The sequence below is a fragment of the Psammomys obesus genome, unplaced genomic scaffold (genome assembly GCF_907164565.1).
Source record: "Psammomys obesus unplaced genomic scaffold, mPsaObe1.curated_primary_1811, whole genome shotgun sequence".
Taxonomy (NCBI): domain Eukaryota; kingdom Metazoa; phylum Chordata; class Mammalia; order Rodentia; family Muridae; genus Psammomys; species Psammomys obesus.
This window is the reverse complement of record NW_026585504.1, coordinates 16315249-16339163: the sequence shown is the minus strand read 5'-3', so window position 1 is coordinate 16339163 and position 23915 is coordinate 16315249. Positions and strand designations below refer to the sequence as shown.

Genomic DNA, 23915 nt, shown 5'->3' with positions numbered 1-23915 from the left:
GTGATGTCATGAAACAACTCAGAAAGTTTGTCATGTTAAAAAAGTACCCAAAATCTACGCACTGTATGAAATCTAAGACACAGAGATAAAACTGACCTCAGATATTGCTTATTACATCTCTTGCTAAAAGATACCAAATTATTGGTATCTTTTGGAGCCTGCCCCCAAAATGGATAAAACGCCCTGCAAGATCCACCAAGCCAACTTTGGCTTCCAAAGAACCCAAAGCCTCCCCATTCTTTTTAAAAACAATGTTTTATTTGTGTTGGTGGGCGTGTATAGGTGTACATGCATAGATGTACATGTGGAAGTCAGGACAATGTGTGGGAACTGAATCTCTCAACCATGTGGGTGCTGAGGACTGAATGCAGCTCCTCAGGCTTGGCAGAAAGGGCCCTTACCCGCTGAGTCATCTCACTGACACAACCTTCCATTTTGCTATTTTCCTTCTTTCTGTATCTACATGATCCTTATCCCCTTATTCTTAGATAGGAATGATTATGTTAATTTCTACTTAACTACTCCTTTAAGTATCAGACTATATAACATAGAGCCTTTCAAGTATTAACTCCCTCCAATATGAGTCCTTTACGTAGCTCTGATTAGATACCTTAGCCTCTTGCAACTCTCCTGTAAGAGACTTTACTCTGGTGGCTTGTGATTATTCTTGTTATTGTTTCTGCCTACGAGCTCCTTTTCCAGCATTCAAAAAAGAAAATAGAGAGAACCAAAAATATGCATCACACAGTTGCCTTTGATGGCTAACCCAGTTGTGAACCGTGGCTGTGTATTAACGTCACTTCCAGAGATTTTAAATATCCTAATTCTCAGACCTCATTCCAATGTCTGCAAGGATAAGAACCATTAAATTTAACTGTTTAAATAGTTTTTTCCCAGGTTCTTATATAAAAATCTGAACCCCAATCTTGACTTCTATACAGAATTCAGGGACTTCAAAGACTGGGATCTGCTTTAAAATTGTGAAATTTACTCTCTAGCAAATGAAAAGTATTCCAAATCACTGGCCAGAGAAGAAAACAAAGTCCTCTGCATTATTGGGAGTGGGAGGGCACCCTGCTCCTTTTATAGGATGTAAAAGCACAAAGAAGAGTTTGGGGGTTCCCAAACTCTTGGTGATACTAGGAGGGACATCAGATTCCTATCCAAATTAAATGTCAAAGTCTCCATGGTCCCAAAGGCTCCTTCTCCTACCTCCAGCAGGTCTATCATCCTGGTCATCTGAGAGTAGATAAGGACCCTATGTCCTTGAGACTTGAGCCGAGTCAACAGGACATCAAGCGCATACAGCTTTCCACTATCAGTGATAAGGCTCTCCTTGCCTGGGGAGAGAAAAATTATTTAAGTGAAGCAATAAATCATCCACTGCAAAGTTGTATGTAGCCAAAATTTCTATAATCAGGATGCCTGTCTTCATGAGAACAGAATGAAAAGCCCTGTTAAATGCTGATTCCAGGAGAGCTTTCGAAGGTACACCCTGAAAGAGGTGGGGACAGCCTCACAGCTGACAATGCCCATTAGATGTCTGGTCCAGTCTTAGGAAGGATCTGCCAGTGACAAAAGTTATCTGCCAGTGACAAACATATTGTAAGTAATCTTGAAACTCTACTTCTTTGTTTCTTTATCACTAGAAATGTGTTTCTTCTATTTCTGTGCTTATGTTGGTTTGAATGAGACTCACATGAATGCCCGATCCCTAGTGGAACTGTTTGGGAAGATTAGCAGGCATGGCCTTTTTAGAGAAAGTGTCACTAGGGGCTGAGGTTTCCAAAGGCCAGATAAGGCCCAGTCTGTTTACTCTCTGCTCCAACACTCTCTGCTATTGCTCCACACCAGGTTTGCCTGTCTACTGCCATTTTCACCTTTCAAGCTGAGCATGGACTCACTTTCTAAAACGGTAAACCCCAACTAAACGCTTTCTCTTGTAAGGTGCATTCATCATGGTGTCTCTTCACAGCATTAGAACAGTAGCTAAGACAGTGGTTATGTCCTAAAAGTGTAAGAATGGACAGAGATAAGGGCAGCTGTCTGGAGATAATGTAATCTTGACATTCTTCAATACCTGGCTATCAATCCCCAGACCATGTGCCTAGTATGTGCTCGCTCTTCCTCCTTCCTTCCTTCTTCTCGAGACAGGGTTTCTGTGTAGTCTTGGCTGTCCTGGACTCCTGTTGTATACCAGGCTGGCCTTGAACTCACAGAGATCTGCCTGCCTGCCTCCCCCAGTGCTGGGATTTCAGGCATGCACCACTGCACCCTGCTGTATGTGCTCTTTCAGTGAGCCTTACTCTCATCTCTTGTTCTTCATAAAGAACAAACTTGGAGTTTTTGTGAAATGAAACTGTTTTCACTCACTAACGTGCATTTTCTCCTTCCTCTACTATACGAAACACACTTCACCCAGAGATCTTTTAAGACACTTAACTCAGAAGTTTTCACCTTATCCATTCAGTACCATTCACTCACATGATAGTCCCGGAAGGAGAGTTTCCTGTTTGCAGACCGTTCATAAACATGCCCTGAACAATTGCTACATTAAGAAAGGAGGCTTGAGGGGTCGCATGAGAGTATATATGGAAGTAGTTGGGGAACACATACACAAAGAGAAACAGAATTTTACACTGGCAACTCCCTAACAAAAGTAAAAGACTGTCCATCCTTAGTTTCCCAGGCTAACCCATGCTCTCTTCAGAACTGCAAAGACCAACTACTGACAGTAGTCCAAGAATTCTCAACTGTCATTCTTGCCACTATTTGCCAAGCACACAATTATTGTCTGCACAGAACAAGAACGGATGTGCTGACAGCACCATAACAAATCACCAGCTGCTCTGTTTTTGCTACAAAGCTACGGGTCCTGGATGTTTACTCCTCTGCACTGCAACCGCCTTTTCCCACCTTCGGAATGCTGCCAGGACACATGGCCCTCCCCTGCCACCACTGCGGCCCACACCTCTGTTCAGCTTCTGTTTGCTCCTGTTTAGATTACTAAAATGCTCTTCTCTTTGCTGTCTCCTTGCAAGCACAATCAAATGATTGCAGCAGGACAAGTGTGAGTGCTGAGTTCTCTCCCTGGCACCAGACAAGGAGGCCAAGGGGAAACTCCAAGTCTCATCAGGCAGCAATGATTTCTGAACAACTCAAGAAGTTCCCTTCTCCTCAAAATTCCTTCTCTACTGAAATGTCAGCAGCCTCTTGATTTTGATAGCTTTACTATTTCCCTCAGAGCTAGTCATCTTTTTGTTTTCCCTTTTTAAAAACCATACATTTTCCAGTCACTAAATGGGTATGGACAAGCTAAGCTATTCCTATTTTTATAGCCTGCATATGTCCTCTCTCCACTCAGGCATACTCCTTCAGAATAAAGCACACAATCTGTATGGTGTCTAGAGTCTGAGAGGCATCAACTGACTTTGTAATGAAGATTTATTTATGTCTATGTGTGCTGTTTAATTTTATGTCAATGTGGCACAAGCTAGAGTTATCAGACATCAGGGAACCTCAGTTGAGAAAATGCCTTTGTAAGATCTAGCTTTAGGGCACTTTCTTAATTAATGACTGATGGGGGGGGGGGGCTATTGTGGGTGGTGACAATCCTGGGTTGGTGGTCCTGGGTTCTATAAGAAAGCAGGCTGAGCAAAGCCATGATGAGCAAGCCAGGAGGCAGGACTCCTCTGTGGCCTCTACGTCAATTCCTGCCTCCAGGTTCCTGTTCTGACTTCCTCCACTGAACAGCAATGTGGAAATTTAAACCAATAAACCCTTTCTTCCCAAGTTGATTTGGTCATGGTGTTTCATCACAGCAATAGTAATCCTAAGAGAGTATGAGTATTTGCCTGTATATATGTATGTACCTGGTACCCATGGAGGTCAGAGGAGAGTATCAGAAATCTTGGAAGTGGTGATTTGCACTTTTGTAATCCACCACATAGCTATTGGGAACTAAACCTGGGTCCAGTAGGCTCAGCAAATTCTCTTGCAAGTCACCTCTCCAGTCCCTTATTAATTGGCTCAAAACCATAATTAAATAGTTTTCATCCTTCCCTGCTTCCCAGGGTTTGTTTGGTTTGGCAACTAGAATGAACTGATGCTAGTATTAGAGAGATGCACAGGTAAAGCACACACATGCACACACATGAAGATAAACTCAAACATACTGAAGCAGCAACTATTTCCAGCTTGTCACTGTATAGTTGAGGGAGGTGGACAGATGGGCTACATCTGAGTTGGTTTAGCTTTTTGTGGTGCTTGGGGTCAAGCACATGGCTCATACATGCAAAGTAAGAGCTATACTAATGACCTATATCATTAGACAAACCTGGACCTTTTTGGACTATTTTTAAAGAAAAGGCCCCAAGCAAAGACTTGAACCAAGAGGTAAAATACTTAACCAAAAATAACTCCAGTGAGTGTGCTATACAGAAGAAATCAGTGTCTAACATTTGTCCTCAGTGAGACATACAGGAAAACAGGTTTCTTTTACTGTCCATACTGTCTCTTTGGGGCCTAGCATACATTACTCAGTTTTTAAGAGCTACCAAGGTAATGCTGTACAAAAGCATTACCTGTCATTAAGCAGGGTAAAGAGCCAGGAGAAGCATAATTCCCAAGTAGATTTTGTCCAGTTAAACTTAGCCCTTCCTTCCTTCCGTTCTTCTTTCCTTCCTTCCTTTCCTTCTTTTTTCTTTGAGACAGCATTTCTCTATATAGCCTTGGCTGACCTGGACTTGCTTTGTAGAGTAGGCTGATCTTGAACTTACAGAGATCCACATGCCTCTGCCTCCCCAAATGCAGGGATTACAGGCATATGCCACCTTGCCCAGCTCCCAGCCCTTTCCTTATAATAGGACCTCAGATCATATTGAAACAACCAGATCTGTCTATGCTCTCAAAAATCTTTCCTGTAATTCTATGGTATTTACATTTAAATATAGGTTCTCACTGTCCACCGCTTAGGACAAAACAAAAGGATTAAACCTCTCTTTTCAACAGCCCTCTGAAAAGATGAAACCTGCAGAAACAATTGAAGTATGAAACTCATGAAATTTTGTTCAGTCTTTCAAGGAATGCAGAAGACTGCATCTTTCTCAGGGAAACAAAAAATGTAAAAGTATAGAAGAGATAAAAGCCAGGTTCAAATGATACCCTCCCTGCCCCCACCCAGCTAGCCCACAAAGCACAATGGGGTCAGTGAGGAGCTTGTTGGTTCTCACAGTAAACAGCCAGTAAGGCTGGTGCTTTTTATCGATGTGAAAAGAACTCAGACACTTCCTGCTATTTAAACAAGGTCCATTTTTCTTTCAAAGAACAGGAAAAGCCACAAGAGATTCCCACAGCGCCAGCAATAAGCCTTCTACTCCTATATGGGAACTGAAGAGCCAGAATGGAGGAAGAAGTAGTACAGGGTGTCTTGCTTCTTTTGGTAGCTCTGCTTCCCTCCCGCCTGCAGTCCACAGTGTCCATTCTGTCCTGCTTTACGCTTGGGCTTTCCTCTTAACATTCCAACGCTTTTATACAGCTTTCATGTATTCTACAGTCACAGCTGAAACCATGTGCAATATAGCTTTCATATACCCAAACAGCCACCTTCTAGTCAAAGCACTCAAAGATTACCAACAGGACAACAAAGCCTTCAGAGAAGGAACAAAGACAAACAGGCCCTCTGCACTGGAATCCAGCTGTCACTTATAGCAGGTGCTCCCTTTTGAGAGCACAGTCCTAGTATGCTTCCATTAAAACTCATTAACAATACAATCAAGGTACCAGAGAATTTGGACAAGCAAATTAACCCGGTAACTCTCAGCTGCACCCTGCCAACAGGTGTAAACTCCATCAGTCTGCAAGCTCTGTGTTCAGCTTCCTTAAGTACACTCCACTAAAGCACAGATGAAAACCTAGTTTCCTTTCAACCCTGGACCTTGACCCTAGGGGGTCTGGGAATCTGCTAGTGTTCTGGCACAAAACACACTGTTTTTCCTCTTGCTATCATTTAGATCTCTAAACCTTGTGCAGGACACTGTTTATGCTACTTCAACTAGGCTCTCTGGGAGTGACGACAGTCTCATTCATTCCACTGACAATGGCATAAGACAACTATACTCATTCACCTGAAGTCTTTCCTAAACTCTGTGAGGTTTTTTTTTTTTTTTCAGGGGGTGGGGAGTCTCTGGTGGGGATGCACCTCAGGCCTTGTGCATGTTAGATAAGCACTCTACTCATGAGCACCACAATCTCCTCCTCTTTTTATAAAAAAGTGGCATTGCTCTCTTATCAAAGGAGAGTCCTCAAGAACAAATTTAGAAACACTTCCCTTACCATCTTTCCACCTAAGACACAAATTATTTTTACGTATAAATTACAGGTGGGAGGAGAGACAGAAACCTCATTAACTCTTGAATACCACACAATAAAAACTATCAAATGAGCTTTCTCCCCCATTCTCCTCTTGCCAACGCTGGGACCATGTTCCAAAGGAGCAGAAAACTCACCTGGAATTCTGATGAAGGACCAGCCATTGTGGGGCCTGATGCTCCACAGCCCTCCAGCTGGCTCTGGGAAGAACTGGGACCTGCGGTTCAGCCAATCTGTAGCCAGCTCAGGTGCCCCATTCAACACACACTGCTTGGCGGCAAGACTCCCTCCTTCCTTCAGAACTCCTCTCTCATACTCTGCACTTCTGTCATTGCAGTAGGAATCCAACGGCACTGCGGTGACCTGCAGGGCAAAATTCAGACAATAAAATGGCTGCTCTGCGTTTTACTCACATCAAGGCTTTGAGGTAAATCAACATTGCTTTTTGCTTATGAGACAGGATCACATGTAGCCCAGACTGGCCTCCAAATTCTCAAGAAGCCAGGGATGACCTTGAACAACTGGTCCTACTACTTCCACCTACCCACTGTTAGGGTTATAGGCAAATTTCAAGCCTGTAAATGCTGACCTTTATCCCTATGCTTAGAACTTTGAAATCAGAGCAATGTGGACAATCTCAACCTGCTGCCATCTAACAAAGTATGATGCCAAAGACTGACACTGAGGGCTTCTCTAGGTAAAAAGATAATCTCTAATAATGTAAACCTACAAAGAAACTGGAGCATGTGGATAGATTAGGATGCTAATCTGACAATATTCTACTCTCGATATACATTTGCTACCCACACTCATTACTAGATGTTGTTCTTGACAAAGTTCTACTGGCCACACACAATGGTGATGCCAGAAAGAAACCTGAAGACAGGCATGCACCGTTAAAGGACTATAGTATTTGTCTGACACATCTGAAGCTATCTTTAATGCTTTTGTGGCAAAACTTCTTTTTTTTAAATCAATACTTCTCATGGGTAGATCTAATGGAGAAGGGAAACCTTGTTTCGAGCTATGCTGGAGAAGGAGTATGGGATATAGGTGATAAAGAGAAGCAATCACCAGCAAGAAACAGATTTACTTCCTGGCTAGGAAAGAGACTGCACAAAACTCTCATGTCATCATATAGTACAATCCAATAAAACTAAAATGTGGCCTTTCCAATGAAGAAAGGGCTCTTTGCCAATTTAGAAATACAGGTTTCATCCTTCTTCAGCTGTCTGTGAAGTCATCTGATAAGAAGCCATTCTTGTTAAATAGTAAAGGCTCTGGTGATCCACCAAGTTCAAGATGATGAAAAATCTAAAAGCTCATTCACTATAAGCAGTAAATTACTTAGACAAAGCTCAAAAGTAGACAAAGAGATGGGGAACAAGAAGACTATAAAGAGCAAAAGCCAAGGTGTGGGAGAGATCAGAACATAGAGCATTTGCTGTACCAAGTTAGGCAGTTCTATTATTTCTTGGAAGATAGTTAGGAAATGTGTTTTGTTATTAATGGCTCTACTTTCACATGAGTCAACCTCTAGAGCAGTGACCCTCAAGTTTGGATATGTTGAGGAGCCTTGATGGGAACAGATAACAGATGTGACTCTAGAGGAAGGGAACCAATAACAAACAGCCCAGAGCCCAATCTATGAAGCCAAGCCTAGACAATACTACAGGCTGAATGTGGGTCTGCAGGTGCTTCTAAGCGCCACAAGCAGATAAACAGTTTCGTTTATTAATAGCCAGAGAATAAACAGCACAGTTGGCAGATGGAGAGGAACTGAGTTTGTTAGGAAGCAGTGCCATCTACGGGTTCAGTTGTAAAATTACCTAAGGCCGCAGCAAACGGCCAGGAGCTCCAAAACTTGCCCCAGGTTAAACCAGTTTATGCAGACAAGTACTTTTGTTCACAATTACTTTTGTTCCTTCCAGAATATTGTTGTCGTTTTCCCTCTCCCTTTTTTTTTTTGAGACAGGGTTTCTGTGTAGCCTTGGCTGTCCTAGACTTGTTTTGTAGACTAGGCTGGCCTCGAACTCACAGAGATCTGCCTGCCTCTGCCTTCCAAGGGCTGGTATTAAAGGCCTGAGCCACCATGCCCAGCTAAAACACAAAACACAATTCTTAATGACTTTTTAGAAGTTTTTGATAAGCTTTGTGATGTATCCTGGTTCGAGATATATGTGGAATTATAGAATATCATGGTCTGAGTACTTGAGTTGTATACTTTGGAGATCCAAAAAGAGCAAAAACTTCCATTTCTACTTAGAATAAATTCTACATCAAAGTCAACTCCATCCTAGACAGCTTGTGCTCATCTGGCAAATCCTGATGGTGTAAAAATAGGGGCAATGAGGCATGACATAACATCCTTCCATCCACACAAATGGAAGTGCATATTGTGTTTAGCCCAGGCATGCCCAACCTGTGCTGGCAGGCAAGACGCAATCACAGCTATCTACAAGTAAAACCCAACTCTTTAGTACATGACAGCATCATATCACAATGTCAAAAGACTGTAGCCCTTGCAACTCTCCCATCCTAACTCCATGCCTTGCTTCATTAACCTCCTAAGTTACTGTAGTTTGAGGAGCTGCTTCATCAAGCATTCAGGGCGTCCTTCCTGACATGTGTGCTCCTGCTCTAGCTATGCGAGCATGACTGCTCCAAACATTTCTGGGTTTTGTTAAGATGAATGCCCAGGATCTTCCTTACTCTACTAACCTGTAGAACTCATTTCTCAGCTATTAATACACAGCCCCTTTCTTAGTGGCAGTTATTCCAAAACAAGTACCCGGGAAATGACTTGTAGCAGTGGTAGGCCAGTCAAGGCTCCAAGGAAATCAAATCTCTCTCTCTCTCTCTCTCTCTCTCTCTCTCTTTCTCCAAAAGCTTAAGGTCAGGAGAGTGAAAGGCATCTTATGAAATATTCTCATTTGGCCCCAGGACTGATATGAAAGATGAAGCCTAGTTATATGTGTATAAAATACTTAGAATCTTCATGTCTTCAAAATTATGGTGTAATTATTCCCATTGTCAGGTTCAGCACATGCTATATAATAAAACTCCAGGAACACAAGGAAAAGAGACTATAGGAAGAGGGTGGTGACTTTTCTCCTGTTCCCTCTTGACCACATGTCACAAGTGATTACAACTTCCTTCAAGCTACATTTAAAAATTTGGGGGGAGATGAGGGCTTGAGATAGGGTCTCAATATGTAGCCCTGGCTGTCCTGGAACTAGCTCTGAAAATCAGGCTGACCTCAAAAGGTGTGCACCATTGCCACCCAGCTATATTAACTATTCTTTGAGAGAAGGGTACCATCAGGCATGGCAGTTCAGACTTCTGTCTAGCCCTGCTTTTCTCTTTTCCAGGCCCTGTGAGACAAGGCTTGACTTGAACTCATTGCCTTTTTGTGTTAACCATTTAGACGTTAGTACTTAGGGATGTAAGCCACCATGCTTCAGCCTAGGACTGTATTTTACTATTTTAGTTGGTTTAAATTTATAACTTGGGGAAGACTGCTTTTTGTTCTGTTTTTTAGATTTATTTATTTATTATTTATACAGTGTTCTGCCTGCATGCCAGAAGAGGGCACCAGATCTCAATACAGATGGTTGTGAGCCACCATGTGGTTGCTGGGAATTGAACTCAAAGTCATTTGGAAGAGTAGTCAGTGCTCCTAACCTCTGAGCCATCTCTCCAGCCTCAAGAAAGACTGTTTTTGAGCACTGTTGTTCATAGAGATTTTAGGAATTCTTGAGAGGTAATAAATATTTCTCATGTGCATAAATACAATTTTTACATACATAATGACACGGTGGCTTTTAGTGGCTCTACGACATACTAGGAATAAAAGTTTTGGCATTCCTCCCAGAAACCTAAACTTCCTCTCTTAGGCTCTTGGTAGAGATCAGGTTAAAAGAGAATGAAACCAACCATGTAACAGTGAAGCCTGAAGGATGCTTTTTACACAAGTACTTGGCTTTAAACACTTCTTAAAAAAACAAAACAAAAAAACACATTCTTTCATCAACTTTGGTTCTACGATTGCTCAGGAGAAACAGAATACATACAGGTTCCAAATACGTTCTCCATAAATATGCAGTAAACAGGGTTCCGAGTGGCATGGAAATTAAGTTCACACAACACAGCTTAAGTAGACAGAAATCTAAGCAGGCAAAAGTCCATGGGACTCAGTACTTCATTTTATTCTTCATTTTTCTTTGGGCCCTTTGTTTCAAAGGAAACTTTTCGTTTTTGGATAGAACTGTGAAAATAGACTTGGGATGAGTAGAGGAACAAAATAAAAACACAACAGGGAAAGAGCTTCTTGGCTAACCCTGTTGTTCCTGGAGTGAAAGTAAACAGCAAGCTGGGAAAATAGAAATGTGTTCCTTTCTCTAATCATGTAGTTTGGTGACATCACTATTCTGCATTTCTTCCTTCACAATCTTCTTCATGAAAGATGGGAGAATTGTCTGGCTATGATCAATGAGGACAGGACAAGGAGTGGAGGATACAGGTTCAGTACCCAATCCAGTGAACCAAAAGCAGCCTTTCAGGGCCGTTTGTCAGCAGCCTTGGGGGTACTGTTTTGATAAATAGAGTATCGGAAGATACCTAATCTTCTGACATAGTGTTTTACTATGTAATTCTGTGTTGCCTTGAACTCACAAGCCTCCCATGTCCTGGGATTACAAGTGAATAACCATGCCCAGCAACTTTCTTTTTATACATTAAGATTTTCAAGACACAAACAGCTTAGAAACTATCCCTTGAGTACTAGTTCCTTTTTTACAGTATTATCTGTCTCGTTTCTTCCCTCCTGTGGTACTTACTCGTGGACTGGCCACACACAAAAAAGATGGCAGCTCAGTGAGGAGGCAGCAACGAAGTGAGGAGGTAGCTGATCTCCGCTGATGGACGACCTGGTCTGAGTAGCCACTCACTGCTTTACAGTGGCTGCTGAAAACAAGAGACTAAAAAAAAAAAAAATAAAAAAAAAAAGCAGAATGTGTCACATACTATACATTTACCTTAAAGAACATTTTTCTTGCCCAATACTATTAATTCAAAACAACCAGTAATCAGAACCAAACATGCAATGTATAGCTGAGGCCTATATTAATTTCAAAATGTGGTTTTATCAGTATACAGAATCAAGTATCATTTCTAATCCTATTTCCAGAAGAGATATTTCAGACAAAATACCATGTATATTAGGTAAATAGCTAGTTTGTTATAACTCAAACCATAATGACTAAGACTACTTTCTTCTAAATTTTCTCCTTAAGACAATATAGAATCAGGTGCTAACTGTCATGCTGATCTAGCAAAGGTGGCTCTTTTAGAGAGTCATACCACACAGCCGTTGATGACTAGAATTCTTTATGTAGACCAGGCTGGCCTTCAAATCACAGAGATCCACCCCCCTCTGCTTCCTGAGTGCTGAGATTAAAGGTGTGCCACCACATCCTGCCGACAGCGATTCTTTTGAGATAGAAATGTATTATGAAACCATATTTGGCCTAGACATAACTCAGTAGGTAGAGCAGGCTGGCCAACTCCTGTCACTGTCTCCCAAATGCTAAAGATTACATACATACATCACCATGCAGATTGTTTCTCTTACTCACACAGAGACAGGAACACAAGTGCTCACAAACAGGAAACAACCTCTCTTTAGCCTCCACCAGACAACCATTTTAAAATGTTAACTGAAGCCGAGCAGTGGTGGTGCATACCTTTAATCCCAGCATTCAGAAGGCAGAGACAGGCAGATCTCTGAGTTCAAGGCCAACCTGGACCAACAGAGTGAATTGCAGGAAAGCCAAGGCTACATAAAGAAACCCTGTCTTGAAAAACCAAAAACCAAAAAAAGAAAAAAGTTAACCGAGGCTGAAGAAATAGCTCAGAGGTTAAGAACACCTGTTGGTCTGCCAGACAATGTAGTAGGTTAGGTTCCCAGCACTCACACCATGGCTCAAAGCTACCTGTAACTCCAATTCCAGAAAACTAATAAAACCTCTCTGGTCTCCTTGGGCCCCATGTACACACTTAGTGCACAAACATAAATGCAGGCAAAATGCCCACACACACAGAAATAAACTAATCTGAAAAAAAATGCTTTCTAAAAAATATAATAAAAATTAAAAATACTATTATTGTGTTGGAGATATTGCACAGTTGGTATGATGCTTACCGAGCATACACGAAGTCTTAAATTCAAACTGTGGCACAAATAAAGACTGGGTACGAAGGAGGAAGATTAGATATTCAAGGTCATTCTTGACTACACAGTGATTCTAGGCTAACCTGAGCTACATGAAGACATATTTCAAAATAATGTAAATTCTTCATTCATACTATTAGTATGAGGGACTGAGGACATAGTTCAGAGTACTTGCCTATCACAAAGGTGGTTCTGGCTTCCATTCCAGCACCAAAGAAAACTAACTGCATTTCTACTATTATATATAAAAAATTGTATTTTATGAGGCTGTCTGCATTCCTTGGCTTGTAGCCTTTCCGTGCCCAACTGTCACAGATTTCTCATAGGTTTCACAAGAACCCTTCTGCCAACTTCTTCCAGTTAAGGGTTTTTGTAAAAACAAAGGTAATCCAGGAGAAAAAAATATCTGAAAGCCAGGTGTGACAGTACACGCAAAAATTAGAATCAATAGCCATCAACTACACAACTATTCTCAAATTTTACGATAGGGAAGGGAAGGTATTTGGGAGGTGAGATTAAAAAAATATAACCTAACAAGCTTTCCAATCCAGCTAAGCCTTAAGTTCCCACTCCACCCCACAGATACCGTAATGTGGGATGCCCTGAAGCTGCAGGCCCCCATTCCTCTGCAGCCTCCACACCAGACCATGGTTCATTCAGGGTTACAATGGTAGACACACCACTCATTTTATCATTAGATTCTCATTCTTGCTTATATCATTTACTTGTTTTACTAATTTTTTGGCATAGGTTGGTAATCTAAATAACCACCTGGATGAAGAGAGTACAAGACAATTTGTGCTACTTCAGGTCATAAAAAGAAAGAGCAGATCACAGCAGTGACAAACACTTCAGAACTTCTTTGCTCACTAACATATGAATCTCATTTACTCACGGGGGCCGGGCCTCTTTCATATAGACTAAAGCTCCTAAAGAAACTGAGCTATTAGGATTGTGAGGAGTTGTCTCAAGCTGTCCAACAGGAAACACATACCATTATCTGCTTCCATGACCCACTCAGCTACTTTTGAGCAGAGATGGACGGCCTGCAGTGGTTGGCCTGTGTGTACACAGTCTCATTCATGTTCTAGGATGGCCTCAATCTGTGGTCCTATTAATTGAACCTCCCAAGAGCTGGTTTGCAGGGAGAGCCCCATACTTACCTGTATCTTCGTGGTTTCTAGTCACGTTATTACAATGGTAGGGCCACAGAGCTTTGACAAGCACAGGCCCGTGCAGCTCTGACATGTTTTACCTTTTCTGTAGACGCTAAGGGCTTTGCAACACCCACCAAATATATTTAATCTTCTAATACCATCTGTGTCCTTTTGCTAGGGGGTCTCTGCAATAAAGTTCATGTGTCTCTTTATACTTTTTTTTATTACCAGCTCATTGATTAATATGAAGATTATTCAGATGGCACCTTGTACTAATGACAGTTGAGTATAGCTAGGTACACTACCCCTGAAGTTTATTACTAATGCACAGATGAGGATTCAAAATGAAGCTGTGTGCTATTTTCTTAATTTCTCAGAAGTGTTCTTCAGACATTATTAGTTAAGTCCTCTTATCCTCCTAGGATTAGAAGAGACCAGACAGAGGCCTACCAAATTCTGCTTACTCTCAAGAGTAGTTTAGGACTGGTAGCTGGGACACTCATTGGCATTCAGACCACCTCTGGATGGGTAGCTGAAGCTAACCTAATGACATTTGAGTATTTACTGGCTTCTTAACAGCACCAGCTGAACACTACCACTATTCGTAAGCCATTCTCATTTTTAGTATTCTCTTATAGCAAAATTTAGCAAGAATCTTTTATTACAGTTATAGACTATAAAACTATATATGGAATAAATTTTCTCCAACTTCTTCGTTCCAACAAATGTAGCTATTGTTTCCCATTGGTTCAATCTGGAGACAGACTGTAACTCCAGTCCCTCTTCTGCACTCCATCAGTACCACATGAATGTGAAACTCAAGTGTGCACGCAAGCAAAAATATACATATAAAATAGAATTTTAAAAAGCTATATGAAAGGATGTCAAAACACATCATAGGGAATCAATAAAATATCGAGCCAGGCATGGTGCCACATACCTTTAATACCAGCACTTGGGAGGCAGAGGCAGGTGGATCTCTGAGTTCAACATCAGCCTGATCTACAGAGTGAGTTACCAGGAGAGCCAGGGCTACAGAGAGAAACCCTGAATTGAAAAAGGAGAACAAACAAGGCCAAAAAACAGAAAACAAAATAAAAACGTATCAGTCTCTTTCTGGAGAAAGTCTTTCTAGCAGTAGTTCTATCCCCCGGGTGTGCATTCCCAAAAGAAGAACATTTTCACTTGTCACACACACATATACACACATGTATGTATGCATGTGTACACATATGCACATGTATGTATATACATATTTTCTTGGAAGTCACTACGTCAAGATAATTTACATATTTCTAACTTTAGATTTTAAAAAACTTACTGGTTTAAAATAGTCAATGTGTGTCCTTTGTTTACAGAAATCCTAACAATTCCTCAATACTTTACTCAAACTCTACTGAATGCAAGGGAAGCTCTGAACAAGGCAGGGCCAACAGAGGAACAGCTAACAACATTACTTCTGTAGTCTATTTTGGCCATAATTTTATTCAAAGAAAAAGGTAAACAATGTTGCCAATGGGAAGGCGGTCACAGCTTTCTTGCTATTCTGTTGTTCTACTTTCATGCTCTTGAATCACCCTACAGCATCAGCAGTGCCTTACTGCCAGAACTACATGTGCACGTGGGAATAAAGCTAAGCTTTTCCCAAAAGTCTCTTGGCACCATGCAAATCTCAACTGACGATAAGCAAAGATATGAAGTTCAAGTTGCACACTCCCTCCACAGCACACACACACACAATGTTAAAGACAAGACATTAAAAAAACATATATAACTTTTTGCTGGGTGTAGTGGTGCATGCTTTTAATCTCCGCATTTGGGAGGCAGAGGCAGGGAGATCCCCGAGTTCAAGGCTGCCTTGTCTACAGAGTGAGTTCCAAGACAGCAAGGCTACACACACAACCAAAACCTCCTTGTCTCAAACAAACGGGCAAATGAGTAAATGTATGTTTAACATATGCTATAGCTAAACAGATATTACCATGACATCTGCTCTAAATAAATAAATAAGTGGATGAATGAATAGAAATTTGATATATACTACAGCTAAGTAGACCATTATTACTATGATATTTGTTCCTGAAGACAGTGTTGAACAACAATCAAAAATGATACGTGGTTTCTGACAAGGTCTTTAATTGGATATAACTTAAAAAAGGTTCTGCCTCAAAACAGGGTATTTTCTACAGTTCTAGTTTTGATCTTTAGTAAAAGATCATTTAAATCCCTATATACAATATGTACTCTTTGGTACACATTCCTACCTACAAAAGAAGTCCTTCTTGGGAAGCGCTCTCAGGACACACACTAATGGAGCGTACACGACAGCAGAACACACCTTTTAGTTTCCCCTTTTTCACAGGCATGAATAAATATGGAGAGTGGAAAATTTCTTCCTCTGCCTCTCCCCACCAAATCTAACAATAAAACTTGTTTTACCCTACACTAAATCAATCAATCTGTCTGTCTGCCTGGTAAATGTGTGGGAGGGTGGGTGTACACCAGAGGCTGACACTCAACTGCTTCTCCATCTTGCTTTTTTGCAACTAAATATCACTTAATTTTGTGTGTGAATGTTGGACAACTTGTTGGACTTGGTTCTTTCCTTCCATCATGTGGGGCCAGGGGATTAAAGTCAGGTTCTCGGGCTTAGGAGCAAGCATGATTTCCAAGCAGCAAGCACACTTATCAGCCCCACATTACAGACAGCGTCTCCCACTAAATTTGGATCTGCCTCACACATATATATACCAGGAGGAGAAATAAAAAGGAGAGTGTGGGGGAAGAGGACAAAAAAGAAATAAAGGCAAACTATTTAGAATCGTATAGTGAATATTTTCTTCTACCAGTGTGTACATCAATTTTTTTCCTATACATGTACACATTTATCAGACACTTAATATAACTTTTATTTTCTTTGTTGAGACAGGGCAGCATAGATGGGCCTCATCCACTACGTAGCAAAGAATGAACTCCGGTTTCTACCTGTAAAGTACTGGGATTATTGACATGTGCCAACATGAAAATCTAGCACATTTTTGCCAGAAGTCGTGACTAATTTTAAAACCCTCAGATACAATATGCTACAAACATTTTTATGAATTTACACCTGGACACTCAATAAAATAATTCCTAAATGAAAACAAAAGTGGGCAAATGGCATGCCACTAAAATAGCTACAGGCCTGTTTTTTTTTATTTGAAGATTGGATCTTACTAAGTTGGCCAAGCTGACTGTGAACTTGTAATCATCTTGCTCTGCCCCCACGCTCCACATACATGCAGGCAAAATCCCATACACATAAACAAACTATAAAGGAAAATTAAAAGAAAGAACGCTAGGCAGTTCTTCACTGTAACAGTTATATACCGAGGAAAATATACACATGACATATAATAACTCCAACACGGAGGTTCCTGAGGACATCACTGAGCATTACTTTTACTAATGCACAGAAGAGAGAAGGACACTAGGTGTACAATCTGTGCGCAGATAATGGCTTACCTTTAACAAAGGGCAGCTGCAAAGGTTGGGGAAGGAAAGTGGAAAATCAACTCCAAGAAGAAAATCCTTGTTTTTCAGGTATCTCCGATGGCTCTCCCCATCAAGCTCTCCCCAGGAGCGCAGCTGATGGAGCCTGTAGGAGGCTTTCAGAGACAGGAAAAGAGCTAACCACCTGAAACAAACCACAGTTTTGTTTGCTTGAGCATATGCAGTGCTCCTAAGAATTTCGGTAGTTCACAACACAGACCTCTCCCATCATACATTCTTTGTAAATCTTGAGCATTTTGGAAACAACTCTTTCTTACATTCAGATAAAGCTATGTTATATTTTTGTTCTATATATTTCTTGACAGGATTTGTTTTTAAAGTACAATCCACTATAAAGCTACAACAAAAAGCAAATAAATATGAAAAATATTCAGAAACATTTATCTCTACTTTAAATGTTCTATTGTTATCTTTTAGCACCTTCATGGCAGCTCACACCTGTGTAACTCCAGTTCTAGGACTTCTGACACCCTCACACAGACATACATGCAGGCAAAACATCAATGAACAATGAAACTATAAATTTTAAAACAATAAAAGTCAGTGAAACTATTTTGCAAATAATAAAAATGCAAAGCTAAAATTTCCCAGCATGCTTGAGGCAATAGCAAGCATATCTATATACACCTACACCTATACCTACAACCCCCACATACGAATAGAAGAATTATAGTAATTCTTTTTTATTAGGGGGTGAGACAAGATTTCATGTTGGCTGCATACAACGCCGATTCCCTCTGCCTCAGCTTCCCAAGTGCTGGGATTATAGGCATGTACTTCCATCATTTCTAGCTCATAAAAGATTACTAATAGGGAAAAAAGGCTCAAATGGTATAATATTAAATAGTTAACTTCAGAGTATTCCATTTTGTCCCTGCCTATTCTATCAAACAGTAAGCAAACTTCTTACCTGGCCAAAAGTCCCTGAAGCATGAGGTTTGCCATTTCTGCTGGCGATACATCGATAAATCGAAGGAAAGAAAAACAGCTTCCTTCATTAATACCTAGAAAATTAAAGAACAATGCTGATCCTTAGGGATCTTGTTTCTGCCACCATGTGCTAGGATTACTGAAGGGCGACCACACACAATAAGCTTTCCTGGGTTCTTGGGATCTAAACTCTAGTTTTCACACTAGTGTGGCAAATACTAATGTTCCATTGTCTAAGGTGCCTCTCTCCAGCCACTAACTTACCAATATTATCAATACATTAGAAAATAAAAAACCAAAACCACTACTAGTTCAAAATCAGTCACAGGCAAAACCAAAAGCATCCTGGTAATATCCAAGATACCTTCCTTCCAAAGATGGAAGCACACACCTTTTCTGTGGAAGAGAGACTGCTGGATATAGTCTGGTGCAAATGGAGAGAGAAGGACCTTCAACCACCTGTGAAGAAAGTAACGACAATAACGCTGAAGGGAAATAAAGGCACTACAAAGTTAACTAAACTAAAATGTTTGCCATATTATCATGAAAATCAAATGTCATAAAATGCAGAATCATTACAATAATATAAATCGCTCCTTACTCCACAGAATCTCAATTCTAGCCTAACAACTCCGGTTTGTTTGTTCTCTTGCTCAAATCTCTTAAATGAACTTCAATTTTAGATTCATTGGCTAAAACTGATGAATATTTTTTTATAACAAAGCTTAGAACTTTCAAAGTTCACAGCTCTAAAAAGCTGGCATACAGTTATTCACTTCCAGAGATATAAAAGAAACCCACACACCAATTTTCTGAATGAAGTGGTCTCTAGTATATTAGCTTAATGACTACTTCAACTGAGATTAAATTTAATTAAAAAGCAATAGATTCAGTTCTGCAGTAAGTGTGACTGTAAATCACTTTATGGTAACTTAAGTATACCAGGGAATTGTAGTATTTTTCTTGTTGACTTTTGGTGCAGATACATTTCTGTACACAGGTACACATTCCTGATTCGGAAACACCATAGAAATGGCTATGGTGTTTAAGGCCATCTACTGGAAGCCTTCATAGTGTTCCAACTCCCCGCGTAAGAGACCTCAAGAATTGTTCACCATTGTTTAAATATCTCTTTATTGGAAACTCACATATGCATCATTAAATTTATCTATTTCTGTAGGGATAAAACTCTGTAGTACATCATTTGCTTCAAAAATGAGACCTTGAGTCCAACCCCTCGCACTAACCAATGTGCCCACTGACCCAGATTACAAATACACTCAGCACCAACAGACACTAGCATTTGCTCACCTATCTCGTGAATGGTTGAAGACCCTGAGCTGTCCATGACGATAGATGAACTTTGAAATTTCATATGGCTTTAGGGAAATATGAAATGGAGACCAAGTTTCTTGCCGTTCAAATAACTCTGGGTGATTACACACCTAAGATGAAGGGAAATGGTAGGAGAAAGTTGTCATTTGCAGACATCATTGCTGAATGTTAAACTTCATGAATATTTTACTTTCCTGTCTACGCTGATAGTGGTCTACTTGGCATCAAGCCTAGAACCCTCTCCATGAAGTAGGTTAATAAAAACAACATCAAAGCAAATGACCTAAACCTTACCTTCCTGAACTGCATGACTAAATTCATGAGGCTGCTGGTGGTGTTCTGTGCTTGCTGGGTAGAGCCCATTGAAGACTGCAGTAAGTCCTCAATGGAAATTTTATTCTTTAGTGCCTGATATAAGAGCTTTTGTCGGCTGGTCAATTGGCAGTACATTAGAATCTCAATCTAAAAATAAATAAATAAAAATCAACGACAAAAACATTCATATATTTATAAAAAAATCAATATAAACTTAAATAGAAAATATATACAAACCAGAATTAGGAAGACTAAAGAAGCAATAGTTAGCTGAATTAATTTTATCTATAGACCTGTTTGCTTTACCCACTTTTCTTGTCACATATACTTTGAATAATGTCTTCCACTTCTTTTTTTTGCCTCTCTGAGACAGGGTTTTTTTCTGTGTAGCCCTGACTGTCTTGGAACTCACTCTGTAGACCAGGCTGGCCTGGAACTCACAGAGATCCTCCTGCCTCTGCCTCCCGAGTGCTGGGACTAAAGGCGTGTGCCACATTAGGCCTATCTTTCAGTTCTAAAAGCACCAACTATCACCATTCACAGTAATTTACAGAAACGTATTTCCAAACATCCCCACATCCGTATTTCCAGGAGCAACTGTGAAAGGACTGCTCAGTCTACAACAAGTACTTGGTAGAGTATCAAGGAAAAGGAGATCTTTCCTACAACTTACTGAAGTGGTTAACAGCGTTATCATTCATTCAACTGTCCAAAGATGATGCTTGATTTTTAAAAAAGAGCAACTCTTCAGGAGTTTTGCAAAAGCAAGAAAATGCTGTGCTCTGGGGCCAGCCTCAGCCTAGTCCACACAGTGAGATCTTGTCTCAAAGGAAAGACCAAATCAGAATACATGTAAAGTTGGGGGTGGCCGTGAGTTGATCACAGCTGATGCTGTACCATGGGCACAAGCGGAGTTGTTACATTATGCTATTTCTGTAATGTTTCAAACTCTCCATCAATAAATGGATGGTCACACATGATGACTCATACCTACATTCTCTACAGGTAGGAAAACTGTTCAGAGGTTAAGGTCACCTTATATTACATGAGTTCCAAGGCAGCCTAGCTTACAGTGTAAGACCCTGTATAAAATACAACAGAACCAAACCAACCAGAGGGAGATTGTTAACAAAAGGAAGAGAATGTTACTTGCCTTGCTTAGGTCTCCTATGACTGTTCACGTTCAAAGATCTTCTCAAACTAATTATCTTTCAGGTAAATATATATCAAGAAAATATCTTGCCAAGAACCCTAAGTTGATATGTGCTAAGGTTCAAACTCATTAAAATTTTCTTACCTTGTCAGACAATTCGTTTTCTACATCTTTTTTGATTCTTCTCAGCATAAATGGTTTCAAGATCATGTGTAAACGAGAGAGTTGATCTAAAACAGGAAGTCCACAAATAATGCTCTATATATCAAAACGGTCAAACAACATGTTCCTCTCTCCCACACCCCAGTGTGTACTAGGTAGTTTCAATCAACTTGAAACAGTAAGAGTCCCCAGAGGAGAACTTCAACTGAAGAATTCTTTCCCATCAGTCTGGACTGAATGTAGGGGCATTTTCTTTTCTTTTTGATTTTTCAAGACAGGGTCTCATTATATTGCTCTCGCTGTCCTGGAACTCACTCTGGAGATCAGGCTAGCCTCCAACTCACAGAAATCTGCCCGCCTCTGGCTCCTGAGTGCTGCGGTTAAAGGCATATGCTAGTACACCTGGCCCCATTTTCTGGAGGGCTCAGGCATTATGGGCGATGCTACCCCTGGGTAGGTGGTCCTGAGTAATACAATCCATGGAAGCAAGACAGAAAGCAGTGTTTCTCCATGGTCTCTGCTCTGTTTCTTCTTCAAGCTTCCTGTTTCTGCTCCTGTCCTAACTTCTTTGATGGTTTGTGACTAGACATGGAACCAACATAAACCCTTTCCTTCCCAAACTGCTTTTGGTCATGAAGTTTTTCATAGCAACAGAAAGCTAACTAGGACAATTTCCCCAAAATTATACTTAAAGAATGTATTTATTTTACTTTGTATAGGTGTTTTGACTGCATGCATATCTGAGCACCATGTACACACGAAGTGCTTAATTTAATGCAGTCAAGAAATGGGAAATGTCTGTTTGAGGCCAGACTACATGGCAAATTCAATGCCAATCTGGGCTCCAGTGTGAGGCCTGGGTTACGGAGTCTTAGGTACTTACTCTCATCAATAGCAGACTTGTTTTCAGCATGACTCTCTATGTCTTTGGAAAACCATTCATTAAATTCTTCATGGGAATCAAATAATGTTGGCATAATGAAATGTAGCAGAGCCCAGAGCTTGAAACAAAGGGAAAATATGAATGCCATAAAATATGATGCCATAAAATGATACTATGTGACTGTATTAAGGAATAGTACATGAATGTGTACATAAAGAAAATACGGATCCAAACACAGGCTTGTTCAGCGAATTCTAATACTGTAGATATAAAAGTAGTTTTTCAATTAATTGCAAACTAGAAGTTTAAAAGTATGAACACTGCTCAGTGTTTAGTATAGTTTAAAGACGACAAACAAGATAATTCCACAACTGCACAGAGTTTTACAGTAGTAAAAACTAGCTCTATAACCCTAGAGCAAGGGCAATTATAGCCTATGAGGCTATTGGTTGGTTATATATTTTCATGAATAAAGTTTTATGGGAACATAACCATAGTCATTCATCTACACCCTACTTATGGCTGCTTCCACACTGCATAAGCAGAAACAGGCAGTTGTTAACGTGAATGCCTTGTCTACAAAATGTAAAATACTAAATCCTCCTTTAGCAAAAATTTTCTCACCCCTATCACGAACTTCTAAAGAAAGAATTGAGCCCCTTAGTGTTAGACAACATTCCTTTCCAATTCTAGAGTAAAAACTTTTCAGTATTAAATGGGCAACATTTCCTAATGTGCTCAATATTTATTAGGAGACAAAAAGAAACACTATAATAAATAGTAAGAAAAAAAGAATGGTGCCTACAAGACATTTAGGAAGCCACAATCAAATTCTTCTTTGGTGGTGAATAAATTTGTAAAGAATGGTAGGGTCCAGCATGAGAACACGTTACCTTATGAAGGGATAAACAAGACCTTGACTAGTGCCTACCTCTGCCATGGTATTCTGAATGGGGGTTCCAGTTAACAAAAGCCGATTCCGACACTGGAATTGTAAGAGAATCTTCCACCGAACACTGTTCAAGAAAACAAGTTACAAATTCCAAGTTGGCACTCAGTTTTTTTGTAATTACTCAAGACCCAACATTTCTTAAAACACTTTAAAATAACACTTATGTATCACACACACAATCTAAAAAATATTTTAACAAAGATGGAGATAAAAATCTCAGAAGAACTGAGACTCATCACCACCAATGGTATGAAGGCTTAGGAAAAAAAAATTCCATAAATAGGTAAAGTGGAGACTCTTTTGGCTTTACAGTCTCCTGCCGTTCTTGCCTTTAAAAAGAAAAAAAGAAAAGGAAAAGAAAGGACAGGAAAGGAAAAAGGAGAGGAAAGAACAAAAAGGAAAGAAAAAAGGAAAAGAAAGGAAAAAGAAAAGGAAGGAAGGAAGGAAGGAGGAAGGAAGGAAGGAAGGAAGGAAGGAAGGAAGGAAGAAAGGAAGGCAAAAGCAAAGGTAGTTGGGAAGTGGTGGTGCACACCTTTAATCCAGCCCTTGGGAAGCAGAGACAGGCAGATCTCTGTGAGCTCAAGGCCAGCCTGGTCTACAGAGTGAGTTCCAGGACAGCTAGGGCTACACAGAGAAGCCCTATATTGAAACAAAACAAAACAAAAACACATGATACATCTACTTAGAAAGCACTTGTGTGAAACACAGAGTATCAAAAGTATTAATCTACGCCTTTCCAGTTCACATATGGGAAAAGCAGTGGAAAAAGGACTGCATGTAAAATGAAGTCTTTATTCCTCTTAGCCACAGGCAGGCCCTCCCTCAAAGAGTACAAATGATTTAATGCCCTCCATTGGATGGGGCATTCCATTTGC

At 40.3% G+C, this 23915-nt stretch overlaps 1 protein-coding gene across 2 annotated transcripts in view; it reads right to left on the bottom strand.

The window, feature by feature from the left end:
• Ino80 (INO80 complex ATPase subunit) overlaps nt 1-23915 on the bottom strand; it is a 92192-nt gene that overhangs the window by 32074 nt on the left and 36203 nt on the right. For both annotated transcript variants that reach the window (XM_055595549.1, XM_055595476.1), the window contains exons 17-27: nt 23020-23104; nt 22089-22206; nt 21188-21273; nt 19870-20037; nt 19552-19685; nt 18632-18699; nt 18221-18314; nt 17263-17434; nt 11208-11348; nt 6507-6732; nt 1213-1340 (exon numbers count right to left, since the gene is read on the bottom strand). In XM_055595549.1, the coding sequence (XP_055451524.1) occupies nt 1213-1340; nt 6507-6732; nt 11208-11348; nt 17263-17434; nt 18221-18314; nt 18632-18699; nt 19552-19685; nt 19870-20037; nt 21188-21273; nt 22089-22206; nt 23020-23104 (1420 nt within the window). The remainder of the gene's footprint in view (nt 1-1212; nt 1341-6506; nt 6733-11207; nt 11349-17262; nt 17435-18220; nt 18315-18631; nt 18700-19551; nt 19686-19869; nt 20038-21187; nt 21274-22088; nt 22207-23019; nt 23105-23915) is intronic.